The sequence below is a fragment of the Buteo buteo genome, chromosome 6 (genome assembly GCF_964188355.1).
Source record: "Buteo buteo chromosome 6, bButBut1.hap1.1, whole genome shotgun sequence".
In the NCBI taxonomy this organism is placed as follows: Eukaryota; Metazoa; Chordata; class Aves; order Accipitriformes; family Accipitridae; genus Buteo; species Buteo buteo.
Window position 1 is genome coordinate 31,150,557 of NC_134176.1, and position 27,632 is coordinate 31,178,188.

At 38.1% G+C, this 27,632-nt stretch overlaps 1 protein-coding gene across 5 annotated transcripts; it reads right to left on the reverse strand.

The window, feature by feature from the left end:
* Positions 1-542: 542 nt before the first annotated feature.
* On the reverse strand, positions 543-27,570 carry G2E3 (G2/M-phase specific E3 ubiquitin protein ligase). 5 transcript variants are annotated; one of them, XM_075030346.1, is made up of 17 exons: positions 25,932-25,949; positions 22,294-22,349; positions 21,149-21,246; positions 19,374-19,437; positions 19,007-19,108; positions 18,286-18,410; positions 16,391-16,556; positions 15,566-15,672; positions 13,301-13,417; positions 11,870-11,994; positions 11,634-11,766; positions 10,811-10,936; positions 9,359-9,669; positions 8,502-8,683; positions 8,168-8,340; positions 5,660-5,859; positions 543-5,031 (listed from the first exon to the last, which is right to left on the reverse strand). In XM_075030346.1, the coding sequence occupies exons 5-17, from the start codon at positions 19,103-19,105 to the stop codon at positions 4,799-4,801; spliced, it is 2,097 nt and encodes a 698-aa protein (XP_074886447.1). In that variant the 5' UTR covers positions 19,106-19,108; positions 19,374-19,437; positions 21,149-21,246; positions 22,294-22,349; positions 25,932-25,949; the 3' UTR covers positions 543-4,798. The 5 variants fall into 5 exon arrangements, with proteins under 5 accessions (XP_074886447.1, XP_074886446.1, XP_074886444.1 ...); XM_075030345.1 differs by lacking the exons at positions 19,374-19,437; positions 25,932-25,949 and adding an exon at positions 26,957-27,570; XM_075030343.1 differs by lacking the exon at positions 19,374-19,437 and having other exon boundaries at positions 25,932-26,031.
* Between the last annotated feature and the right edge of the window lie 62 nt (positions 27,571-27,632).

Consider the following 27,632-nt stretch of genomic DNA (forward strand, 5'->3'; position numbering starts at 1 on the left):
CAGATTGAGATCTTTCGGACAAGAGCCTGGTGCTCTTTCCCACCTTTTTTTTTTTTTCCGAGCAAAAAGTCGCATTAACCGGTTTTGCTCTACTCACAGACTGAATTTGAAAGAAGAGCTAACTGAAGCGCTCTCTGGAACATAACTTAAATGCAACCAGGGCAGGTTAACTACATGAAAAGGAATGATGTTTCAAAAACAGGCAGCTAGCTACAACTAAAGTCATCAAGTTTTAGTGAGCCATTGAAAAGGAAAATAGTGACAGTTTGCCTGTCTCTGCCTCAGGTAGCACACGCCAACCCACGGCCTTCCTTCTGGGTTCTCCACGCCCTTACAGCTGTGCCCTCACACAAATCCTACAGCGGCAAGAGTCCCACTCACCCTAACTCAGTCACAAAGGTACCCATCTGGGTAAACATGCTACAGACGTATATAAAGCTGTACATAGGTACACCAATCAAGCCACAGAAAACAGCGATAACGCCTCTACAGCTACACCCCATTAAATCACCAAAATAAAAAGACTGAAGTTACATATTTATTCCAACAGAAATTTAACCCTTTATTGCACTTTGAACATACACGACAGTTATTTCCCACAATTACCTATTATTTCAACACTGATGCTACACCTGTCAAGTATAATGTTGCTTGAAGATGCAACATTTCAGACACTGATCCTGCAGTTCAAGTTAGAGCTAAAATTATTCACAAAATTATACTTTCTTGCATGATATTCTAATTACCATAAGTTTAAAAAGAACATTGTTTATGCAATACAAAATCAGTTGCATTTTTTTTACAAACATTAATATTTTGACAATGATTTTCTGTATACATGATTTGACATTTCAGAAGTTTTTGCATTTTCATTTTTCTTTTGTCCAACTAGCAATTCCCTTAAGTAAAAAAGAGTAAAGCTTGAGCTTTAAAATGCTTTGCTGTAATACAGAATCAAGATAAACTTTAAAAGCGTAGTTTGTAGCCTCCAGAACTGGATTTCCTTCTATTTGAATGAGAATCTTTTGATGTTATTTTCAAAATACACACACAGAATGTGAGTATGAATTAATGATGAATACTCTACTCTACATTTTAAATATACCTCTCAAAATCCTCAAGTCTTCCAATCCCAAAACTGACCATCTTCATGAAAAAGTCAAATACTTTTGACTAGATACTAATAATAGATACTAATTTATTCTCCTTTTGAGTATATTTCACTCATAAACCAGTTAAAAATGCCAACAGTAAGCATCCTTTGCGTGGGTGACAGCAAGTCACAGAACTTTCTTATCCCCTGGTTTTTCAAATATAGTTTTTGAGTTTGTTTTTTTTTTCCTAAATTATATGTGCTTTAAGGACACCATACTAAACCCACTAATACTAATCTATTATCATTTACTAGAAAATGATCACTCTAGAAAATAAACAGCTTATTTGATGTGCTAATTCCAGCTTAGGGTTTGATGCAGAAACTGTGGGGTGAAGTTCTTTGGCCAAACACAGTCAAAGAGGACTGCAATAGTTCTCTTGTGGCCCCGGCAAATCTTGTAAAAGATGTAACTTCTATAAAAATATATTTAATACACAACAGCTAATGCATATGCAGTTATTCTCCCTGTGTTACAGAAATACTGAAAGTAAGCAATGTCCCTAATTACCAGATGTACCTCAGGTTAAAGTTCATGTAAAATGAAAACTACCCAATAATATTGCACTTCAGTGACCTACTATAGCAATTAAAAACCTGATGGTCATTATAGCTACAGAAATTGCTCTTATGGTTTCCAGACAGAAGAGACCTTTCTGTGTTTTGATAGATTGGAAGTCAGCTTATTCAATGGAATTTTAATGAACAGGTAGAGTAAATTTAAGATTGGTCTATATAAATAAATGCTGAAAAAGAGCAGGAGAGAGGAAGTTCCTCTCTGTAGTAGCATTTAGGAATACAACCCGAATATATCAAAGACTATATTAGAATGTCTAGATAGAGCTGATCAAACTGACAAGAAAGGAAAGACAACTTGTCCTGAATGTGCACACATCAGTATTAGAAAATGGGGACAAGTTCTGTGTAAGAAAAATCTTTTCAAGCAATATTAGAGACTAGAGGATTTTACAAATACCATGCTTTGATATAGCATTGTATAGCAGTTTTAAAGTAACTTGAGATTTCTTAAAGCTGACAAACAGGTTAGTTCTACCCTTATATAAAACATATCAACTGCTGAATTCAAAACTAATAAGCAATAAAAGGTGTGAACACTATTTTTATCTCAGATACTTTTTGAAGCCTTATGTTCACATTACCTTATTATTTCTTTCTCCATTGAAGGTTTTAAAATGCAGTTTATTTAGTTCAAAGTTCTAAACCATCTCCCTTTGCACTGCAAGTACCAAAAGTCCAAGAACTGTCCTTTAAAATTATCCATGCTCTGCTTGCTACTTCTTTCTGTAAGTTCTGTACGCCCCATACAGAAAAATAACATAATATTACAGAAGACATTTATCTCTAACTAGGTAAGAAAAAGGAATACTGCACTGGGTACACCACTCATTTTTAAAGTATAATATTCTCTCTGCAGGAGACTGCTATATTTTAAAAATATGAACATGCAACATGAATCCTTATTAAACAAATAAATTTGCAACAAGCCAATTTCCTTATAATGGTAACAGACCATTCTGAAGGATAAGAATATAAACAAGTTATTGGCAGTATGACCTTCAAAAATTATGCAAAGACAAACATGGAATAGTATTGGAGAAAAAAAATCAGAAGATAATGAGAAATTGCTTCGTATATAAACAAGTCAAATGACGTTCTCCAAGAGTTCATACATTTAATTTTAAAGGGGACTTTAATATGCTTTTGGCTCAGAACCAGAAAAATACCACTAGCCCTATCTTAAGTTCAAATATTCTTAAATTTCTAATGACAGGACTTTGATGAGATTAGATTGTTTTAGCTATTTGAAAGTAGTGAGAAATGCCTGATCCAAGCCTTGTAGCAATCTACTTAGACTCTGAAATAAACCAACATTTTTTAAGTGGCATGCACACTTTTGTTGCCCACTGATGGAAATAGGTCTGTATAAAAAAATATTAGCGATGTCTCCCAAGATCAAGAGAGAAGCTTTAGCAGTTTAAGAAAGATTTCAAAATACCTACAGATTGTTAATTGAACTGTGTAATTTAAATACCCACCTGCCTCTTTAACACTTTATAGCATGGTCTCAAATTTAGTGAGTCTTGACTACCACTTCCACAGTTCTTGAATTGCAATACACTGCTATGTAATTAGCATTTAGTAATACAATTTGTTAATTAGAACCTGAAACCAGATTAGTTTGCCTTTTTTTTTTTTTTGAAGCACCTATCCATTTATAGTTTACTGTGGACGTACTTTCTTGACAAGGCATTCAAAAGTAAAGCAATCTTGCTTGTATTTTCAATCAAAACCAAGCTATATTAATAAAAAAAGTGTATGATTACTTTGCAGTATTTTGAAGAATGTAGATATATATAGATAGATAGATACATACATACATGTATCTATCTATATACATCTATAGCACAACCTATGTTTGGGACATAATATAAGTGTTCAAACTGACAGGGGGGACAATAGTAATTTTAAGAGACACCTGCATACATTTAAAAAACCTGTACTTAAAAACGTCCTTTTAGTTTCATAGTTTCAGTATTAGTAATATTAAAGTGTTACAATGTAGGAATTTCACTACTTTTATGGCTTAATAAAAATACTGCAGAATTGAAATATATTTTATGCAGTTGAAGTTGCTCAGAATGCACCTACAATTGAACAGAAAGAGTTTAGACTAAAAGGTAGAAAAGTGTCAGGCACTGACAAGTTTGATGTTAGATTAACAAATAGTTTTAGTGCATATTTCTATGAAAATACTGACTTCCACAGAAGACGAAGTAACATGTTCTAACAAGCAACAAGTTCTTATCCTTTCATACTCAACAACATTAAGTCTAACTCTTATATTTCATTTTGAAAGACCACTTATTGTTGCATATTTAAGATTTACTTCTAGTTTTTACTATTTTGGCTATATGTGTAATTAAAAACTAATGTATAACAGTAGAATGCAGAAATGTGTGCAAATGTCAAAGATTTTGTTTAACAACAGACACTCAAGTTCAACCAGATATTGTTCTTGTGCCTTATTATTTTGCCTAGGTTTTCTCCAGACCTTAATATTTTAATGCACTAACCACAATGACCTTAAAATTCCCAAGTTTCTAACTTTCATAGGTTTTTATCAATCATCAAAATGTAAATGAATCAGCAATATAAAAACAATTACTGAAAAAATATACATGGAACAACTGAAATACTGCATCACAGTTTTACTTGAAAAAAAGCTCTACAGCAGTTATCTTCTAAATGTACCTGATTTGACTTTGATAAGTAAGTTACTGAAGTATGTAGTACAATCAACATACTTACCTGTGGGAAATAGCTAGAATGTTACAGTTTGGTAACATTTCACACATGTCTACAGCAAAAGTAGACATTTAAAGTACTTCTGCAAGAGATTGCTGACTCAAAGCCAACTTCAAACAGGAAGATGATTCAAGAGATAAAGTGTATTTTCATTTGAAAATTGTCTTCCATCTTACAAGATTACTACTATTAGCATATCTTTGGGGGAAAAGTGGGAAAAGGCCAAGAGCATGCTGTCCAAAAATACAGTAGCGATTTGCAAGCAGACGTTCCTGCAGAAAATTGAAGTTTCCAACATCCAGTTTAGTAGCAAAAATATTATTCTCTTTCGATTCTTAGTGTGTTTCTGATGGTGAACTCCATTTTATTTTTAAACTGCTCGTATGTCTTTGTTATAGGGAGCTCTAAGCAATGAAGGAGTCTGTTTCTAACAGGATACATTATATGCAAAAATTTAATAGTAGGTTCAGGATCAAAACCAACAGGCGGTATAGAAAAAGAGCCTGTTACAAAGAACAGGATATCCTCCAATGTCACTACAGACTCGCCACCTAAAAAATAGGATTAGATTGTATCGTTTATTGCTTATTACCCATAAACCACTACCCTGCATGTTAAGTGTTAGAGGAAGAAAACCCTAAAATCAGGAAACCCCAGATCAATATGAATGAACATGCAGTTATATGGCCAAATAAGAAAAATTTTAGCAAGAAAATCCCACTTGGGTTAGTTCTGAAAAAATCTTAATTAAAAAAAATAACAAAAACAAACCCAACAACTATTCTGCAAGAAAAGACCACTTTTTTCTATTTTTTTTGGAGACACACACTAAGAAGAGTAAGTTCACAGCATAACTGACGAGAGGGGCTTAAAGGATTTTTCTGTACCACTCAGGTTGGTTTTTTTGTTGGGTTGTTTTTGTTTTTTAAAACTCACAGGAGTTCTAGTACCAATCTTTCAGATATTTACCTTTCTCAAGTTTGATCCTGATTGGGCAACAGTTTCAGAAATTATAATTAGTAAGAAAGAGGGGGGAGAAGAAACAATTAGGAAGTGACAGTGACCTCAAAACCTTCATTTATTTACCCCACTGAACTATAAAAACCAAACCCTGTATGTATACCAGCGACTAAATACCCTGAACAGGGAAGGGGGGGAAAGAAAAAAAAAATTACTTACCTTCCACATCTTGTAAATAACTCATCCAAAAATCAGCACCTTCAACTTTATTTACATCTGATGAGGAATGGATTGCAAAGAGATCACAAATAGTTCCTGCTGAAAGTCTTTCAGGTTTGTGGCACAATATACTAGAGAACGCATCCGGATGCATTTGCATTTTCTCTAGCACACCAAGAGTTTTCAAACCTTGCCTAAAACTAGCAGGTGGGGAAAAAAAAAAGAGCAAGCATGCAATCAGAAAGCCAGTAACTAATTGTGCTCTTTATTTTATAAAGCTGTAAGTCTGGACATAATAAAGTTTCCCCACCCGCAGCCTCCAAGTCTTGTCAATAATGTGTATATAGTAGTCCCATATTGTTTTCACCTTGGAAAATGTGTTTAATTCTCATTTTAACAGTCTGCATGGTTCTGTGGAGCTTTTGGGGCAGATGAAAGAAATACCAGTGATATGCAGAAATTAACTTTATTTCCTGGTACTTGACTGTTTACTTTGCATAGTTTACTTATTTTTATGTAGGAACATACTGAATTTCTTTCTTACAAATATCTCTTTAGAAACCACAGTTTAAATTCCTTGTTCCTAGGCAAAATGAGGTGTTTTAAGAGATAGTCTTCACTTGGCTTCTGCAGTCTGCATGTGTTTACATGCTATTTCTCCCTGGGGCAAATGCAGATAACAGTATCCTAGGCTGCCTTAGGAATCACGGTGCCAGCAGGCCAAGGGAGATGATCCTTTCCCTCCGCTCAGCACTCTTAAAGCCACACTTGGAGTGCTGTGTCCAGTTCTGGGCTCCCCAGTACAAGAAAGATATGGACATACTGGAGAGAATCCAGCAGAGGGCCATTAGGATGATTAAGGAACTGGAGCGTAACCCTACGAAGTAAGGCTGAGAGGGCTGGGACTGTTCATTCTGGAGAAGAGAAGGCTCGGGCAGAATCTCAATCTGTAGAAGTATCTGAAGGGAGTGTGCAAAGAAGTCAGAGCGAGGCTCTCTTCAGCAGTGCCCAGTGACAGGACCGGAGGCAGTGGGCACAAACTAAAACACAGGAGGTTCTGTCTGAACATCAGGAAACACTTTTTTTACTGTGAGGGTGACCGAGCACTGGTGTAGGTTGCCCACAGAGGATGTAGAGTCTCCCATCCATGGAGATATTCAGAAGCTGTCTGGACACAGTCCTGGGCAACTGATTCTAGGAGACCTGGCTTGAGTAGGGGGTGGTAGACAAGACGACTTCCAGAAGTCCCTTCCAACCTACACACCAATTTGATTCTGTGATTTAACCAATTTTTTATTTTTTTTTAAAACAGCTCTGCAGGTTGAAAAAATTTCACTAGTTACTGTGTACTGGGTAAGAACATTTCAAGCAACTGGCTTTACAATTTAACCACTACGTTAAATCAGAACTAAAATTTTACTTGTTTACTTACTACTTAGATATCGATAAGCTCAATCAGTAAAATTCAGAATAAACGTGTTGAAAGTGCTCAGTCAGTGGTGTAGAACATTAACAGCGAAAGTAACTAATTCTTCACTTACTCTCAGTCCTTGATACTGACAAGCAAAATCTTGCTTTACTCATATTTTTCTCATTTTAAGCCCATCTCCAAAAATGCACAAACCCACATTTTCCCATAACCAAACCAGCTACTTAGTACCTTTCACTTTTTAACTGACTAGTTTGAAAATATGATATAGATTGATCAAATATGCCACAGAGGGCCTTGACTGAAACACTTAATTACTCTCAACTTTGTTAAAAAAACTGTCACATTCAAAATTAGTTTTCATAGCTCTTGGAGATTCAGTTGATTCAAATTTGTCAAAGATAACACCATAAACGTGTTAAGTATAAATCCAGCTATACTTGTTGGAAAAATTAACATCCAATGCCTTTTTACTGAGCAGATAAAGAATGCAAATTGGAAGCAAAGTCAGAGACCAATCAAAAAAGTCAACAGCTGCAACTTTCCCAGCTATTTGAAGTCATCACTAACTCATGGAAACACCAATACAATGCTTACATTCTAAGTAGGCCAACTTACGCTTACGCACATTGTCCTCCTAATGGCACACACAATCTCCCTAATTAGAACTTTGGAAAACTCATTTAAATTCTAAACATATGTTTAACACTCCTAAAATTTAAAAGATTCTAAATGCAAACAATTCTGAATTAAAAATGAACATAAGCTAGAGAAATTTTGTAGTGCAAAGGTCTTTGTCATGCTATAGTTTACAACTGTGAATCTGCCCTCTTCATAAGGCTAAAAAAGGGATATGACTAAGAAGTTGAATGGAGTGGATATATAGAAAAATAAATTCAGTCTTTCAGTTTAACTAACTAGTTAACAGTTGCTACTTAATCCACTGATAATTACAGCACATTTCATTGGTTTAAATAGAGAATAAGAACATTAGGAAAATTAGTTTTAGCAACATGTTATTTAGTATTTCAGTAAGGAAAAAAAATTCCAGGAAGTTTGAAAATTCAAACAAAACAAACCTTTCTAAGGGTGAAGTAATTCTCTTGATTACATGATGGATCAATATGTCATTCACCAGCATATTCTTATCACACAAAGCTGTTATAGGTCTTAAACATCCAGCAGCAGCAAGGAATTCATAACAGTCATGTATTGTAGACTGTAGGCTGGACAGACTATCTGCATATTTTATCTGTATCAGAAGATAAAAGTTAGGAATTTGTTTACTACGTGTGTATATATATATATAAAATAAGCTTTTTAATTTGAACTAAAGTTATATTCAATAAGCCCTTCTTTAACTCCAAATATAGTCTTGAACAAGAATTTGCCAATAAGTTTAGTTTTATTTACCATTTTTATTGTTTGTGCTACATCGACATCAGCTACATCTTCCAAAGCTGGCTTCACGTTCTCTGGACCATAGACAAGACAATTGAACAGCGTTTTGGAAAAGAAACCAGGAGATGGACCACCGTGAACCAGAGAAACTGCAATCATTTTACCAGCTTCAAAATAAAGATTCTCTTTTACAGCTGCAAATGAAAAAAAAAAATTCATTATATATGCATAACAATCATTTGTGATCCTCACTATTTTTATAGAAAAATCTCATAATACATTCCTTCTTACTTTAGGAGACACAACAAGTGAGGTTTGCCATCTCCTGCTGGTTGAAACAATAAGACTGGTATTTTTTACATAGGAGTACCATATTCTTTTACTCCATCTCTTCAGCCACTGTCAAGGTTTGGGAGGCGATGTAACTTCCTATTCTACTTTGTACCCAATGCACATTTAATTCTGAAGCATAAGAACTCAAAGAAGCTAACTTTGGGTCTTTAGGGAGTATGCTATCAGAGATAATGTTCTAGAAATTTGAGGAAAGGAAAATAAGTAACAGAGAAAGTGAGTCAGGAAGACAGAAATTCACTTCTAGAGAACAAATACATTAATTAAAAAGTTCCAAGTCTAATTATATGCTGTATTTTTTCCTTGGTTGTCATCAACTTTTCCAACTAAACCAAATTTTTTTGTTATTATAAATCCACACCCCACAGCCCTTTAGAATTGAAAAGGAAAAACATTCAAAAAACAATTTCTATCTATCAGGACTACAATTGTGAACTGACAATCATACTGGCTGAAGATTTAAAAACCTTTCAAGTTACATAGTTCTTAATGTATTTTTGAACAAAGCATTTAATTACCTTGAAAATCAAGGGACAAGTTCTTTGCAGAAGAGCCCTCAAACAATGATGAATTCTGAAGGTGAAGCATTAATAATTGGAAAAAACAGTGTTTTGATGCAGGAGAAGTATCTGCCTTTGATCTGTTTTTGCAGTTTGTGAACTTTATTTCAATGGTGTTTGTAGCACTGAAGTTGCGCTGTCTAAATCCTTTTAAAGCACTATTCCAGATATTTTCTGCATTGATGTTAAGCCTTGTAGTTTTTGTATTAACTTGTAGCTTTAATTCCTTCAGTATATTAGAAACTTCCCTTCTTTGCTTTCTTAAATGCCTAAAGAAAGTTGCATGTATTTTTAGATTAAATCTGTGATTCATAATTAGCAACAGTTATACAGGAAACATCCTAAAATCTATTAAGAAAAAAGCTCTTTGAACACTTTGGTACACTTAGGTATTGCCTAAATTATGTATCAGTAAAATATTTGGTGTAGATTCTTCAGATTTTAACTCTGTAGTAGCAAATTTTAAAGTACCTCTAAGAACTAGAAAAAAGGAGGTAGAAATAATTACCTTGGCATAAAATGAACAGTTATTTTCTTAATTCAATTACACCAACATCATGCCAAACAATTCTCACACCATCATTCTACATTTGAACAATGTGAAACAAGTGAGAAATTGAAGCGCTTACCATGTTTGTGTTAAAGAGATGTTTTGCAACCAAATTAGAATACACCGTCAACTATTCACTAATATTTTATCTTTGCCACTATAATAAAAAATATATTTGAGTAGGGAGAAATGTTGCAGTTCTTGTTTAAAAAAATAGAATGCCAGACTAAATAAGACCCCTTCTTTGTTTTCTAACGTGCAACCAAAACTATTTCAAATACCATACTTACTAGAAGTAGCCAATTCCCTTATCAGAATTTTTAGCACGTTATGGGTAGAATTCATAAATTAATTACTCAAGACAATTTTATATCCTTAAGCTGAATATTCTATATTAAAACACATTATTTTACCACTGATTTTAGCATAATCACAAACTATTCCTATGGTACAAATGCAAAAAACATTGAAAATTCAGGAAAAGTCTAACAAGAAAGTAATTGGGATTTTTATTCCCCCTTTTCTAAATAAGGAATGGCTAGCCATGCTTCAGTATGGACAAATACGCATTTCTGGGTTTTGATCCCCTCACTACCTAACCTAAAAATTCTCAATAGGTATTCGTTTCTCCTCACCCCCCCCCAGCATCTAGAAACAGCAGAACCCTTTATCAAGTTATGACTTCAGCTCTTCAGCATACTCACTCCATTTTTCCAGTGACTATATATACACCCACACAAATATATATAGCCACTATATATATACACACACACACCCCCTCCCACCATGTTCTGTAGGAAACATGGTATAAAGCCATGTGCTAGATTACTCTTCAATGTAAGAAAAATAGAAGAAAATACTTTTTCCTCAGGGACCAGTTCCCGTTTGACATCAGTGGAGATAAGGACATCGTCACTCTGTTGGATGCTGGAAGTTCTAGGTGTGAGCAGGGTGACAAATTGTTCTGGCACATTATCTTTGGTGATCTATAAGTCAAAACAGTATTTTAAGAAGAGATACAATTAAAGAATGCATAAACACTTCCTATTTGAAGGTAGCAATATAATTTCCCCCTATTTCAGTACTGAATCTTATTTGTATGTTCATTTACATGAAGTCCATCAGTTCCTGAACTACAATTTTAAAAATAATAATTCAACAATTTATTATGTGGTGGTTTTAGAATCCGTTTTTAGTTGCATGTCCCTATACATGAGATGGAAGTCCTGACTGATACAATAAGTAAAAACTAAAAATATTAGTTTCTACAGACTTGAAAAGTTTTTATTACAGCAGAGGAAAACACTATTTATATAAACATCTCTGTAAGCTAGATTTCTAGCACACTATTAACATGGAAAAAATACTGATAAGCAACCTTAGCTTTAAGTTTTACCATTTGTACATCGGAAGTTACCTTTAAATTGTTAAAATTTCTTTTACAAGGATCTAATTATCAAACTAAAAACTGGTTTACAGGCCACCTAACGCGAATAACTATAGCAAATTTACAGAGTTCACTGCTTTCTCAGAAAACTTCAATCACTAAACTTTACTCCAATTTTATTCAATTTGCAATTTAGTGTAAGAAGTTTCTCCTATGGAATAAGCCATCATCTCCTCATGTTTAAATGCTATTTTATGTTATAATCAGTTTCTGCTTGAAAACAGAAAGTTACACACTGGAGAAGAAAATTGCGTTGAGATTCACGTGACTGCCGAGGGCACTTTGGAGATGGCTCTTCCAGCCAACAGGTTGTCCTGTCTGTCTTTTCGGAGGTAGCCAAAGAACGCTTTTTCTGTTTGCTATAGTTCCCTGTATAATTAAATTACATTAATTTAGTGAATGTGGTAGCTGTAAAATACATAGTATTAAAATTTATCATTTTAAGAAGTCACTGTCACATCCATAACTTTACCTGATTTTGCAAAGATACTTCTGCATTCCATGCACTCCCAGTTTTGCTCCCATGACTTCATAGATGAACAGGCCAAATGAGTTCCACGGGAACCACAACACTGACAACGCTTTATTTCCCACTTACTAAAATTAAAAACTTGTGTATTTAGAATTAGACAGAAGAACGAGGCTAGTTAAAACAAAGAATATTCAACAGTAAGTGTAATCTAGACACTAAACTAACAAAGCATGATTTTATCAATCTGGTAGGACTGTATATAATCAAGGGGAACTTTCTTCAGACAAGATGTACTTGAAATTCCTGGCAGCAACAAGGGAAGAAAAACAAAAAGCTACCCATGTTCCAGCACATTATATTGAAAGAGGCTGAGTTAGTGTGCTCCCCTGCCTTGAAGTCAATAGCTTGCAGCCAGTATTTTCTCCTCATGTTGCTAGCCAGCAACATTCTCTGTATTTTATGGGTATCCACCACTGAGCTTTTCCAAATGGTAAATTTTTCAAAGAAGCATATCTGATTATTCTTACACATTCTGAATAAGACTCTTCATTAATGACAGTGTTTAAGTATCTGTTGGGTTTTTGTCTAGATTTCTTCAATTTCGCTTAAATGTACAATGCAAAGTAAATCCTGAAGTGCACACATACCATGAATGAACCAAGCAATGTTTGGGCAAATCTATACAAAGCAAAGTTAATGTCTCCAGGGAGTAACCTACCACAGTACTACAGAAACAAGTCTTTGCAGTAGAGGGTCTGACAGCTTTGTGTATACTCATGCCAATGGAAGACATACATTTCAGAAGCACACAAATAAAGCAAGAAAGAATGTAGAAAATGAACTTGTTAATTGAAAATCAAGCAAGTGGTAGAGCAGAATAAAGCCTTTTACATGATCACTCAAGCCTCTCATTAAGCTATCAGCAATATTCTAGCTGCCATTTGCATGCGGAGGGATAGCTCGCAGCTACGTTTATTTTAGATTGATTTTACACAGCTAATTAGTTTTCATCGTAGTCTAGTACTTTAATGAATTTCTCGTAAAGGTATTAATTACTCTAACAATTACTAAATTGTTGAATTAAGCTTTGAATGAAAGCTACACAACATTAGTTTAAGCACATGCTGTTCTACATGTTATGCAGATGTACAAATTCTACTTCAGCTCTGTATCAAATAAGAACAAGGACAAAACTGATAATTGATTGGTTTGATTTTCTCGGCTTTTATAACCTGATTAAATTAGAGAAAATTAGTATTAAAATAGTATGGTTATAGGGAGTAAACAAAACATTTTACTTGGACACTGTGTCTTGGCTTGACATTAAAACCTGATGCTGAAAAGTATTACAGCATTTAAACAAAAAATAATTAAAAACCCACCAAAAATCTATTCCACCCTAGGTTATATCTTCCTACAAAAGTGTCATACCTATCAGGTTCATTATAGTCTCTTCCTTTCTTGCAGAGGCATCTTTTAACGTCACAGTGTTGATAACATTGCAGTAACTCTTGATACGCATTCTCTTCAAGTTCCCAAGATGCATCCCTATTAACAAGGCAGAAGATCTGTTATTATAACTGTATTTCTGATTGTTTAAATGGGTCACTCTGTCTTTGGAAAAGATGTATGTAATAACCATGTGAAGATATTTCAATCATGTAATGTTCTAGGCAACAGCTAGACAACTGAGAGGAGGAAGAAAAAAGTTTTGGAACAAAAATAATACTATAAAATACACAGACAGACTTTTTCTTGCGTACAGTTGATGGAAGCATTTATTATTTTTTGCATGACCTCAGTGCATGTTTGCTCTGTTTCATATTATTCCACTTTCTTTCTCACAGCAGATATGGATATTTGTTTTGGCAGTCTACTCAAGTTACCACTGAAAATGGTCTCATGAAAAGTAACTCAGAATTTTTGAGGCCAGTATGGCAAAATTCACCAAGTATTTTGACTCTTCTTCCTCTCCAAAATCTTGAGCCTCTGTCTCTGGAGAGAATTAATGGTAGTCTCTGAAGAGACTAACAGTTATTAAAGAATACTACTTCTAACAAAGAAACATCATTCTGATCACTTTCTGTCTTATTTTGAGCTCCATCAAATGGTGGAAAGTTATGAAAACCAGCTCAGAATTTTAGAAGCAGTTGTTATACTAAACATACGTATTGGGTTTGTGTGGCAAGGTTTTGGTAGTGGGGGGGGGTTACAGGGGTGCCTTCTGTGAGAAGCTGCTAGAAGCTTCTCCTGTGTCCGACAGAGCCAATACCAGCCGGCTCTAAGATGGACCCACTGCTGGCGAAGGCCAAGCCCAACAGCAATAATGGTAGCACCTCTGTGATAACATATTTAAGAAGGGAAAAAAGTTGCTGGGGCACAGAAATGGCAGCTGGAGAAAGGAGTGAGACCATGTGAGAGAAACTACCCTGCAGACCCCCAGGTCAGTGAAGGAGGGGGAGGAGATGCTCCAGGCACCGGAGCAGAGGTTCCCCTGCAGCCCGTGGGGAAGACCATGGTGAGGCAGGCTGTCCCCCTGCAGCCCATGGAGGTCCATGGTGTGGTGGAGCAGATCTCCACCTGCAGCCCATGGAGAACACATGCCGGAGCAAGTGGGTGACCAAAGGAGGCTGTGACCTTGTGGGAAGCCTGTGCTGGAGCAGGCTCCTGGCAGAACCTGTGGATCTGTGGAAAGAAGAGCCCACGGACCAGGTTTTCTGGCAGGACTTGTGACCCCATGGGGGATCCACACTAGAGCAGTGTGCTCCTGAAGGACTGCACACTGTGGAAGGGACCCATGCTGGAGCAGTTCGTGAAGAACTGCAGCCCGTGAGAAGGACCCACGTTGGAGAAGTTCGTGGAGGATTGTCTCCCATGGGAGGGACCCCACGCTGGAGCAGGGGAAGAGTGTGATGAGTCCTGACCCTGAAGAGGATGAAGTGGCAGAGATAACATGATAAACTGACCACAAACCCCATTCCCCATCCCCCTGCGCCACTTGGGGGGGGTGTTTAGAGAATCCAGGAGTGAAGCTGTGCCCAGGAAGAAGTGGGTGGTGGAAAGAAGGTGTCTGTTTTGGGTGGAGTCTGTTTTGCCCCTGACAATAATTGGTGAGTGATCTCTCCCTGTCCTTATCTTGACTCCCAAGCCCTTTGTTATATTTTCTCTCCCCTGTCCAGCTGGGGGGACAAAGTGATAGAACAGCTTTGGTGGGCACCTGGCATCCAGCCAGGGTCAACCCACCACAACATATCCTTAGCAATCCCACAGGAGAAGATAGAAGCTGTATGGATGAGTAATCAGTCGATTATAATACTGTCTGGACAGAAATTCAGGTAATTTAAAAACTTAGGCACAGAAAATACACTTCTCAGCAACATCTATGTTAATGAGAAATTATTGTATTTAAGAAGCGTTTTAATCTTTTAAATAGGTCCCTGGTTGAATCATGGCATTAAAAAATGACTTTTCAGAGCTTCCTGCTTTATGTTTGAGGTGACTAATTTGGCCTTTGACAATTTTTATGCATAACTAAAAGGAAACAGGCTACTCCTTACCAAACCAAACATTTCTACCATTGAAGGTAGAACTGAGGTTTCACATTTTAATAGATGCAGTTCTATAGAATAAATTAAAAATTGTTTTAACACCCTATCAAAGTTTTATAGAAGAGTGATTATTTACAAAATTACTTACTTTTCTGGAATGTGTATACCCATTCTCAACATTTCTTTTTGAAATTTGTCCTTGTTATTACACACTGTGCACCTAAAGAAAAATATCCCAGCACTCAAAGCTTGATACTGTGTGAAGAAAAAAAAACAAACACACAACAAAAAACAAAACCAATTATTGAATTACTATCACCCTTAGGATACCAACAAATATGCCTTAATATCTATAACCATTACATTCATACACACTGTCCTGACATGGATGTTAAAGCTGACATCAATCATGACATCACTTGACATTGAAGCAAACAGCAAGCATTTTCTCTTCCTTTAAAGGACAAGAGCTCACATGCTAGAATCAGGTTCATAAACAAAAGCACAATCCTTTTCAGTCAACCTCTCCAGTTCTAGAATGAGTGTACAAACTTGTAACTTATTCCAGCTCTGGACTTAGGCTAAGAGAACTGATGGATGAATGACATTTTTAGCACTTAGATTCTGCACATAATGACTTGCAAGAAGGGAATTACCTAGGCCGGACTTCAGTTCCTAAAAATAACTAAAGGCATGAAGTGTATCACACATGCAGAAACATGGGGTGGGGGAATTAATAGCATTTAACAAAACAAACAACAACAAAAAAACCCAACTTACTTGTAAGACACTGGTGTCCAAAACACATTTTTAGTATTGTCCTTCAAACCTAGTATATTTCCATACCTACTGCCTACATTAACCCTAAGCAGTTTTACACAATTTTAAGCAACTGTTCCATTATTTTTAAGGACAACAGAGAAACGTGATCTCCATGCATGCAGAGAGAAAAGAAAGAGAGAATCTGTGTTACCTGCAAGCATTCTCGATGAAACCAAGCATTTTTACAGCAGGGACTTTTCAATACAGTGTATATTGGAAGCTGTTCAACCAAATCCAGGCATATTGTACACTGTGAAGTTCCTCTAGATTCTTTATCTGGAAACTTTTGGACTGGTTTATGTTCCCAACAGTAGGATCTAAAAATAATAATTTAAGGTTCCCTTATCAAAACAACATTTTAAGAACCTTCCTCATAAAATCTGAAGATAGCAAAATGAATTCCCTATTATATCTCTTTTTCATGAATAAACACTGTGCAACAAGCTAAAAAGGCAGACGCATACTGGTTTTGGCTGGGATAGTTAATTTTCTTCATAGTAGCTTGTATGGTGCTGTATTTTGGATTTGTGATGAAAACAGCGTTGATAACACAAGGATGTTTTAGTTACTGCTGAGCAGTGCTTACACAGAGTCAAGGCTTTTTCTGCTCCTCACCCCACCAGTGAGCAGGCTGGGGGTGCACAAGAAATTGGCAGGGGACACAGCTGGGACAGCTGACCCCAACTGACCCAAGGGGTATTCCAGACCATGATGTCAGGCTCAGCAATAAAACTGGGGGAAAGAAAGAGGAAGGGGAGACATTCAGAGTTATGGCATTTGTCTTCCCAAGTAACTGTTACACATGATGGAGCCCTGCTTTCCTGGAGATGGCTGAACGCCTGCCTGCCGATGGGAAGTGGTGAATGAATTCCTTGTTCTGCTTTGCTTGTGCATGCAGCTGTTGCTTTACCTATTAAGCTGTCTTTATCTCAACCCACGAGTTTTCTCACTTTTACCCTTCCAGTTCTCTCCCCATCCCGCTAGGGGTAGTGAGCAAGCGGCTGTGTGGTGCTCTGCTGCCTATCAGGGTTAAACCACAACAGATATAAACAAATTATGTATCTAACAGAGCAAGTCAACAGAACAATAGTAAGGAAGAAGCATGTTGCCAACTGATGCTCTGTAAATTACAGAGATCATATACCCCCTTTCTCTCAAAACTTCTTTTGGTCCAAATAATACATTTCCTGTCCTCAGAACTTTAAGTTCCTCCTATATTTCAATGTTACCATAATGTTAAAGTAGCAATTTTGAGCTTGCATATGGATTCTGCAGAATCTAGTTAGTGTGATGAATTTTATAATTTAGCATATTTTCAAAGAAATAAGACAGGCAAGAAATGCAGCTCTAGAAGAAACTTTTCTGAAAATGCATTGTTTTTTATGTGTGCTTGACTTAATACGAGTTGTTTATTTAAAAGTTGAAGTACCCACCAGACTTCAATCCACCCACCCTACAAAGTCAGCTTACAGTAGGCAGAATAAAGCTGTTATCAAATGCACTCAAGAGTATTTTGACGACAGCCAAGATTCTGGACAGATGATAGTAAAAGAAAATAAAATTGTTTTTTAGACATTTGATATTAAACCCACTTCTCCTGCAATCCATCTCTAATAAGCAGATCTAGAAGCCTTGCACTTTGAAACACGACAGAATGGCAGTGTGTTTTCACTACTGAGAGATAGGCAGCCAAACCTTTGCCACTTCAACAAAGGCAAGGAGGCAGACAAACAAAAAACCAAAACCAACCATTTTGCAGGTATTTCAGAGTTTAGGATTTAATGCTCAATTGTTTATAAACAATTTAACTACTTGTAGAAGCATTAAATTGTATCTTTAAAAGCGTTGAGAATTTAGCTTATAGGTACTAGGTATGCAATATAACTGCTTGGCCTTCAAGTTTTCCACAAATAGATATTTTTTCTTAGAAGACCCAAATGACGTTTATAATTAACAGCCTATCCAATGACAACCCATGAAAAAAATCACCTCCTGTATAAATATAATTAATTGAAAATGAAAAAGCAACAAAACACCAGAACCTACCTGAAGTCTTCCATGAACTGGAAAATGCATTCCTTTTGCACCCCACAAGGAAAATGGTAACTTCGTTTGCATTTGGGAGCTACACATCCAATTGAAGCACCCTTTTTCTTACAGATATTACATTTCTAGGAATAATTTGTTTCAGATATAACAGAATATTAACATCTAAAGTCCAAGTAAAATTGCAGAATTAAACCAACAGAAAAATTATAAAATGTGTAAGAAAGAATATCAGCCAATAGATTGTAACAGTGCAAGACTATAGTGTTTTAGCTCTATTTCAAAGAATAAAGATACAGTTATTTCACAGACTTTGATTATGTATTGTTTTAGATGCATGTTGACTTGTGACACATAAGCCAAAATACAAGTTATTTTACCAGTACCTATAGTTTAGTTGCATCTATAAAATTATATAATGCCAGCCTGAGGCTCAGCATAATGTCATGAGGTATTATGCACGTGTAATTTGCTCTTATTCATTTATCTGCAACATACCCAGGAAATAAAAATATTCGCAAACTTCTGCAAGTTTTATTGTCCCTTGTGGGTTCCACAAACCCAATATACTTGTTACTTAAATGTAAAATTCGGATGCTTCAATGGGGTCAGCACACTGCCCATTGAAGAAAGAAAAGAAAACAAACCCCACAGGTGATACTAAGTGCACTTAAAAGTTACTTTTTCTTTTCCTTGTAAATACCAAAGATTTCATTCTTACCAGTTTTGCAGCTCTATTTACTTCTTTTCTAATATCTGTGATTAAGAATCCATCTACACCTTCACCTTCTTCCCCTCTCTGCCAAATGCCACTTGACATCAACTATGAAAACAAATTAAGTATTTTAAAACATTCGCCTACCTAAAGATTTAAAATTACCTACACTGCATTTGTCAAGTAAGAAAGAAGTTTAGTCTAACAAAACTTGTGTACAAACATTTTAATGATTAAAAAAAAGATCCAAAACATCTATGTATTTTTGCCCAATATGATACAATAGGGAGTAGTAACCAGTAACATGAAAGTAAGTATTTCATAACATCAAAGTCTTATTTAATACTGTAGAGCCCAAGATGGTGTATTTTACCTTCCTTTTTGAAGTATACAGACGATTCAGATAATTGTCAAACAACTACTTTCAGCATATAAACCTTCAGAGGAAGTAAAATTAAATTAGTTTAGTTAACATGAATGACAATTGTGCTGTGGAGCTAATGAAGCACAGTAGGAAGTATCTGTGCTGAAGTGCAACCTAAGAGGAAAAAGTAATTCACTTTAGAGGAGAATTAAATTAAAACAGAGTCAAGTAACTAGGCAAGTCAGACGAGCCTAATCATAATTTAGATTAAAGTTACTTAGTAAGGCAGTTACTTCACAGGCTTCAACTAAATAGTTTCACACCCTGATGACTCCTATATTCTTCACAATCTCATTTTATAGTTCTCATTTTATTATTTCAACACAGCACCATTTTCTAACTAGAGTTTTATCAACATTTTAGTCGAATAAATGTAAAGTTTTATATGAAAGCCAATTAAGAATATATTTTTTCCCAATTGTGAGATATTTGGCAAAGAAAAATGAAACTGCACCACTAACTGGTCTCCTTCTAGAAAAACTCTTTTCTTATATAATATTCACTATATTTAAATCACAGGGTTTTGTTTGTTTTTAAAAAGAAGCAGGGACCAAAACCTAAAAGATGACTGCAGGAAGCTCATCACAGTAAAGTATCATATAAATCATAAGTTTCAGTGTTGCAAGCATGCCCTTTCCTAGCTGTTCTGCTCCATCAGGAAAGGACTTTTTCCTATTATTTCATATGGCCTTATGCACAAGACAAAATTATCACAAACAGACCTAAATTTCCTTCTAGCTGCTTAAAAATTATTTAAGAAAAAAAATAATTCTATCTTTATGTAACTTCAGAAAATCTCTACTCTGACTAGTCTTTAAAGGATACAATATCCAACCTATTACGCCATCTGCAATCAACACAGTCTTTAAAGAACTGATTGAGAAAACAAACAAAAATGCCAAATTGTTCCTGATATTCTTGAGACTGTTGGGTTTTTTTTTAAATTTGGGAAAAAAATTCAAACTGTATTTATTAACAAAAAAAACAAACCCAAATTTTTTTTTAAAGCAGTCATTTTAAAGACCTGCAAAAATTTAGAGTTTGAAAGGTAGTCTGAGTATACCTTTAAGAATATGAATATTGGAAAATGTCAAGTGTAATAACGAAAGATACTCAACTGTAGTTTATATCCATAGCTTTGTTCAAATTATAAGCTTCTAATTACTGATACTGTAGCTCTACATGATCAGTAGGGGGTACATATTACTAACCTGAAAAGTAGGGACTATTTCTTAAGTGTTACAATGTCCTATATATTGTCAGAGAATAACTCACAGCCAAACAAGAACTAATGAGAAACAAGGAAAAAACCACTTTTCTCTACGTTTTTCACAAGGGGTGGAATTTTCACATTCTAAATTTTGAAACTACACTTCTCTTACAGAAGCTAATATGTAGGTGCAATCTGTTCCCTTTCTCTTAACATGTACCTTCATTGCTATGATAGGTTGGGAAAATTAACTAAATAATTCATTTAAATGGATCGTGAACAGAATTTAACTTTGAATAAAGTCTTGCTGGGATTTATTTATTTCATCTGCTGCGTGTGACAAGTACAAGCCTTCAAGGCTACAAGTTGAAGCTGATGGTTCAAGCTTTACAACAACAAAACTGTTATAACAACTGTTTGGATAGGTTATTACTATTTAATACTTGTCGCATTTACTTTTTTTTTTTTCTCCAGTTAACACAGACAAGCTCCAAGATCAATACCATATACTTACCAAACAGTAATAATGAACAGTGAGATCGTATTCCACATAGGTCCTTTTTTCTCCATACTTTTCAGGGCAGTCATCTGTCCGTCCACAGAGAACACAGACTAAAATATAGAATCATGTTTATAATCACAGTAAATGTACTGGAATTACTAGGGATCAGCTGTAGAGCAGTAACTTTAATCTTTTTTAATCACATGCATCTTGAAGTAGATTACTGGATAAAAGGACGGTAGATACCCCTCTCTCCTTAACATTGAATTCCATGGTAAATACAGAAGAGGGTACTATTCGTTCCTGCTCTAGTTCCTGAGAAGAAAATACTTCAGCAGTTCCACCTGCCTGCTGATTCAGGAGAGGGCTATCACCCAAGCTAAATTCACAAGCCGATTGTGCTCCCAACTGAAACATTCTTCCCAAAACACCCGAATTATCAAATGGCCATCAATGTCCAGATCCATGTGAAATACGCCATCTAATTGTTTTTAGTATTGTACATAAAGACATCACCATATAAGAACCCATGAAGCAACTTAACTGCTTCTTTGTATACCTATGTAATAATCTTTGTGAAAAGCCTATGAATGGTATCCTGACTGTATCAAGTCATATGCTACCAGTGCTTTTAAGATGTATGCGAGTTTCAAAACATTCAAGGATTTGAGACAACATTGGAGTTAACTAAAACCTTGAGGATTTCTCCATTTCTGCAGTTCCTAGCTCACTAACATACTTCCACAGACATTTAATATCTTCCCTTTAATTCTCAATAGCTATATAAGATACATTTTCAATATTCTAACATCAAGAACAGTCATAGTAGAGATGAGAATAGAGGTACTGCTTCAGCCTAAGAAAGTCTTGAATGATACATCTCAAACATAGCTGTGTGTGATTTGGCAGCTGAATTCCCAAAGTTACTTTCTTAAAACATCTGCAGGAAAGACCATTTTAAAATATTCCAATTACAGCAAACAAATCCAAGGAAGTTTACAAGTTATTTCTTTTTCATTCCCTGAGACAAGGGATTCCAACACAATTTGATTACTGAAAATCCACCTGTTCTTTGAGCCCAAATAAAGTAAGTTATAATTGGTATTATATATGCAGATTAAAGATTTCTGTAACTATTTAATGAAAACCTTACTTACATGCACTTTGAATGTCAAAATTATTGTTTTCACTCATCCTGAGTTCTTCTGGCTGTCTATCATGGAAAAGAAATAAGGTGTTACGTACATCTAGTGCATTAACAGTGACCATTATATACCACTTTTATATTTTATTTTATTTTAAATTGAAAAAAACCCCAAACTCAGCAAAGTAGTTAAAGAAAAAAAGAACATTATAATTCAACTGTTGTTGTGAGAAATAAGGCTTCAGAAAGCAGGATGCAAATGTTCAGAAAAAATATTCCCAGACCAATGAAACATGTAGCAACATTTAGCTACTTCCCCAAACTATCAAACAAGAAATTTTACTTTCAAAAGAGAAAATAAAGTCCAATGCAACACGTAGTTATGTGTAGACTTAATTGTACAGAAGAGTTTGTAGTTTTTTTAAACATCAAAAATAATGATCCAAGGACAACCAAGGAAGTGGCAGTGACTTGTGCTCAAATAAAGATTGTATTAACAGGAGGAACTTGGAAGAAAAAGATTAACTGGGTAGGATGGTGACACAACTATGAAGATAGTCTCCATTGTTTGGAGAAAATGCAGGATCCTGGCCTAGTCAAAGAAATCCTGGCCTAGGACCAAAAAAAAAAAAACCATTGCGAGGAATCCAAAACAGGGACATGCATACAAGGGAATTTACACCATTTAGAACTATGTATTTTACATTCTGAAGTGGGGAGTAATTTATTTAGAAACATTCATGTTTACGGGGGAATTTACACCATTTAGAACTATGTATTTTACATTCTGAAGTGGGGAGTAATTTATTTACAAGCATTCATCTAACCCACATTTCTTTCAAACATTACATGCCCCAAAGAATTAAATCCCCAAGATACATTAACATGGATACACCAGCAGCTGGCCTTTACGGTGTGCCACAGCATGCACCCTAGGCCACCTTGGAAAAGAATTTTAAAAATACATATTTCTTCATTGCAGCACTAAGATGATTTATTCTTTCTCTAGTGCAAAGTAGAACCCTTTTAGGAACATATCTGGAGATCTTGACTTGCCTTCTCTTGGGAAGCTGAAGCATTACGTAAGTTTTGCAAGACAAGAATCGCCGGTCATTGCCTGCAGATCCACCCACACTTGACCTCACAGGTAGGCAGACAATTTCCTTCACACACACCAAAGTGAGCAGAGAGGCAACCAGTAAAAAAATCCAGCGTCCAAACCAGAAGCCTGACAGACTCTGAGGTATCAGAGTTTTAGTATTTACAGTTTAGATGACTGCCAGGTGGGCTTCCGGAACAAACCTCGGGCTAATCCAAACTACTACAAATAAAGTACTGCTGCCATTTAACTGGAGTTTTAGGAAAGGAGTTGTATTGAAAAAGAAAAAAACGGAAGGCAAAAATCTCAGGCATAAGGCAACTGCTCAACGCCATTGCACTTTGTTAGAGAACAAACGTAGTTGTACACAAAAGACCTTTGCCAGATGTCCTGATTTCAGCTGGGATAGAGTTAATTGTCTTCCTAGTAGCTGGTACAGTGCTATGTTTTTGAGTTAGGTGTGAGAAGAATGTTGATAACACTGATGTTCTCAGTTGTTGCTAAGTAATGTTTAGTCTAAAGTCAAGGATTTTTCAGCTTCTCATGCCCAGCCAACAAGAAAGCTGGAGGGGCACAAGCAGTTGGCACAGGACACAGCCAGGGCAGCTGACCCAAACTGGCCAAGGGGGTATTCCATACCATGGGATGTCCCATCTAGTATAGGAACTGGGGGGAGTGGGGGCAGCGGATCGTCACTTGAGGACTAACTGGGCATTGATCAGCAGGTGGTGAGCAATTATATTGTGCATCATTTGTATATTCCAATCCTTTTATTATTACTGCTGTCATTTTATTAGTGTTATCGTTATTAGTTTCTTCTTTTCTGTTCTATTAAACCGTTCTTATCTCAATGCACAAGTTCTACTACTTTTCCCAGTTTTCTCCCCCATCCCACTGGGGGGGGCGGGGGGGGGGGAAGTGATTGAGCGGCTGTGTGGTGTTTAGTTGCTGACTGGGGTTAAACCATGACACCAGAAAATGGTCTAAAAGGAAAACAAAAAAATAAACAATGCCAGAACCAAATTAGGTCAAAAGGCTCTTAAGAACACACATGGCACCGACAGTCAGATGAAATAATTGGTTCCATGTTCCAGTTTTCCCAGAAAGTCACTTCCCTCCTTCTAAATTACAAAAAATAAAAAATACTTAATCAGGTACACGGGGAACAAGAGACAAGCACACAGCTCACACACATTCCCTTCTCTTCAGGATTTCCCAAGAATGGTCACTGTCAGCTTCACAGTCCTGAATCTACTAGGTTAATACAACAAAGAAACAATCTGTGTCTAACCACACAAGAGGAGATTTTCACCTCAGTGTGTTGTAAAAAGCCCTACCAGGTGGGGAAAGCCGATATGTGGCTGGAAACCAGAGCACCTTCCTACCTTTCCCTGGCTCCAGCAAAACAAAACAAAAAATCGTTTCCTTTCCCGCCCCTTCCTTCAGGGAAACGAACCCGGAGTTCAAATTTGCAAGTTAATAGACATGCGAGAACAACCATTGAGGCTCCACGCACAAGTCGTACAGGCTTTCTACAGGAACGAAACAATTCTTCATCAGTCTATCTGCAAGGCACCTTATCACCCAGTGTTTATAAAAACCGAAGTGCAAATAAAATGTATCTACTTTGCCTAAATAGGCTAAAAAAATGCTCAGAGTGGATATTTAGGTTTTGCTAAGTTCTAGAACTCTTTACTGCTCCAGAACATAAGGTGTTTTTAAGAGTTTTTTTTAAGTAGAGGATGGGAAAAGAAAAAGCAAGAAAAACAACCCCAAGAGGCAAGGTTTCAGGTACACGTTTTCTCTAGCATACGAGCAAAAGAACCCTCCGATATCCCACCCGTGCACGCTGTGTATCCTGAATGTACCCATGACAATGTCTCCAGTTCATCTCGCCGTTGGTAACACAGCGCCGTGTCCTGAGAGAACCGCCCCCCCAGCAACCACCACCCGGGCGGGAGCAGAACTCCCGCCAGGTTTCGAGGAACCCCAACTGATTAGGATTCGGGTGGCCACTTACTGCCCGAGTCTCACAGGGGTTCAACCACGACACCTGACCGCCGTCCTTTTAAAAGGCACAAGGGCCGTGGCAGGGTTTGTGGGAAGAGCCACCCGCCAGCCCCGTCCCGCCTCTCTCCCTCCCTCGCTCCCTCCCTCCCGCGGCCGCCCTGGGCGAGCCTCCCCGCGCCGCTGGCCGCCTCCTGCCAGTTTTCCTCCCAGAAGCGCGACGGGAGGGAGGCAGAAGTACCTCTCAGGTCAGTTGTTCCGCTATTTTCTGCCTCCAGACAAGCGGCGGGAGCCAGGCGCCGCTTGCGCCCCGAAGCGCGGGCTGGGAAGCGGTTGCCCGTTGCTGCCCGGCCCGGCTCGGCTCGGCTCCCCTCAGGGGGAAGCGGGGGCCTCCCGCTCCCACCGCCGCGGCGGCCTCCACCGCCCCTCCGGCGCCCGCCCTCCCCCCCGCCTCTCCTCGCCCTTGTAGGGCGGCACTCGCCCTCTGACCCCCCCGGCCCAGCGGCAGCAGGACGAAGCCTCAGCCCACCGAAGGCGTTACTCACCCCAAAGGCAGCCCCACCACCGCGGCGCTCCGGCGGCCGCCCCGACGCCGAGCCGCCCGCCCTAACTGACAGACAATTCAAACCCCAACATCCGCCGCCCTTCCGGAAGCGGGGAAGCCGGGGCCCTCGCTCCGCCCACCGCCGCGCCCGCCATCCGTTGCATCGGCGCTCGGCGGGAGGGGACCGGCGATCCTGGAGATCGGTACTCGGCCGGGGGGCCTGGCGGGGGCTGTGAGGGGCCGGCGGGCCGCGCCGGGGTCCGGGTCCGGGTCCGGGTCCGGGTCCGGGTCCGCCGCCCCGCTCCTGCCGGGGGGCAGCGCTGCCGGTGCCGGCGGGTGTTCTGCGGGACTGCGTGGCCGTTGGGGACGGCGGGGAGAGGGGCGATCCGCGGGGAGGGGAAACCCTGCAAACGGCGGTGGCCAGGGCCTAACGCGTCGTCAGCCTGGCCTGTCATCAGTAACCTCTGCCCTGGGAAGGAACAGGGTCTCCACAGGCTGCTAACCCTCAGCCCTTGCAAACGCCGTAATACCAGGCAGGCTTTTCCAGAAAGCCTGCTTTGCAGTACCTACCTAAGGAAACAAGATGGGTTTTTTTCTGAAAGTCCACTTCGTCTGTTTGCTTGCTTGTTTTTAAATTGCTGCCTTTCACAGCCTGTTCTCAAGGGGCCTGAGCTATCCCGCTGTAAGGCCGCAGCGCTGACCTGTTTTTCCCATAGCTGATGGGAAACCCACTTGGATGCAATGACGCTTGCTACAGTAAAATGGAGTTTCTCTGCTGAAGCTCTGTATTTGATGTTTATGCTGATGTTTTGCCGTCTGAATGCTGCTGTAATGGTGGACTGCGTGAAAAGGAAGCGCAGTCCTGTGGGCTTTGGGACGTAGGTGAGCTCTCCTTCCCTGTACGGTACAGCCAGGCTGCTGCAGCCCCTCGGCCTGAGGTCCAGCCGGTGGGAATGCTGAGCAGGTGTCCTCAGCACGGCACCCACCCACCCACCAGACACTGTTGGTAGCAGATCTCCCACTTACCCAGGTGGATCTCTCCGATACCTGGTCCAGACCTATATTCTCCTCTGTAACTTGCCTGTCAAACCTGGAGTCTCTGCAGTACCTGACATCCAGACCCACACTTTCTCCAGTAGCTAGATCCCAGACCACTGACCTTGCTTGCTAGCTACCCTGGCTTGAAGTTCTTTAGCGGCACACACAGACAGAACAGGGAACTTACCTGGGAACGCGGTTAGGACTTGTCTAGGCAAGTGTGCTGACCAGCAGCTTGTTTTCACATGGCTGGCCCTTGTTGTCCCGCTGCCTCTCTGTTTTCCTGTGCTTGTTCATCCTCAATGTACCTTCATCCCACCCTTTCCCCATCTTTGGCCTTTCCACTAAAAATCCCATAGTGCATTTTGCACAATCATACAAATGCCCTAAAATATACCATAATGAGTTTGTTCTGTCCTGAGAGACTTGTGATAATCTTTCTTCCCCCTCATCAGTTAGAAAGTTCCGGTTGAATCTCCTCAAGATTTTGAGTGGTTCCTTCAATGGCCCATCAGTAGCCCGAGATTTCTGGTCTTTGGTATTCGTTGTCTTCTGGGTTTGTGTATCTGAGGCTTAATTGCTTCTCCTGTCTGTTTTCTAAGTCTTGTATGTTAAACAGCTGTTAATCAGATATTCTCAATAAAAAATTATTATTCCACGTATC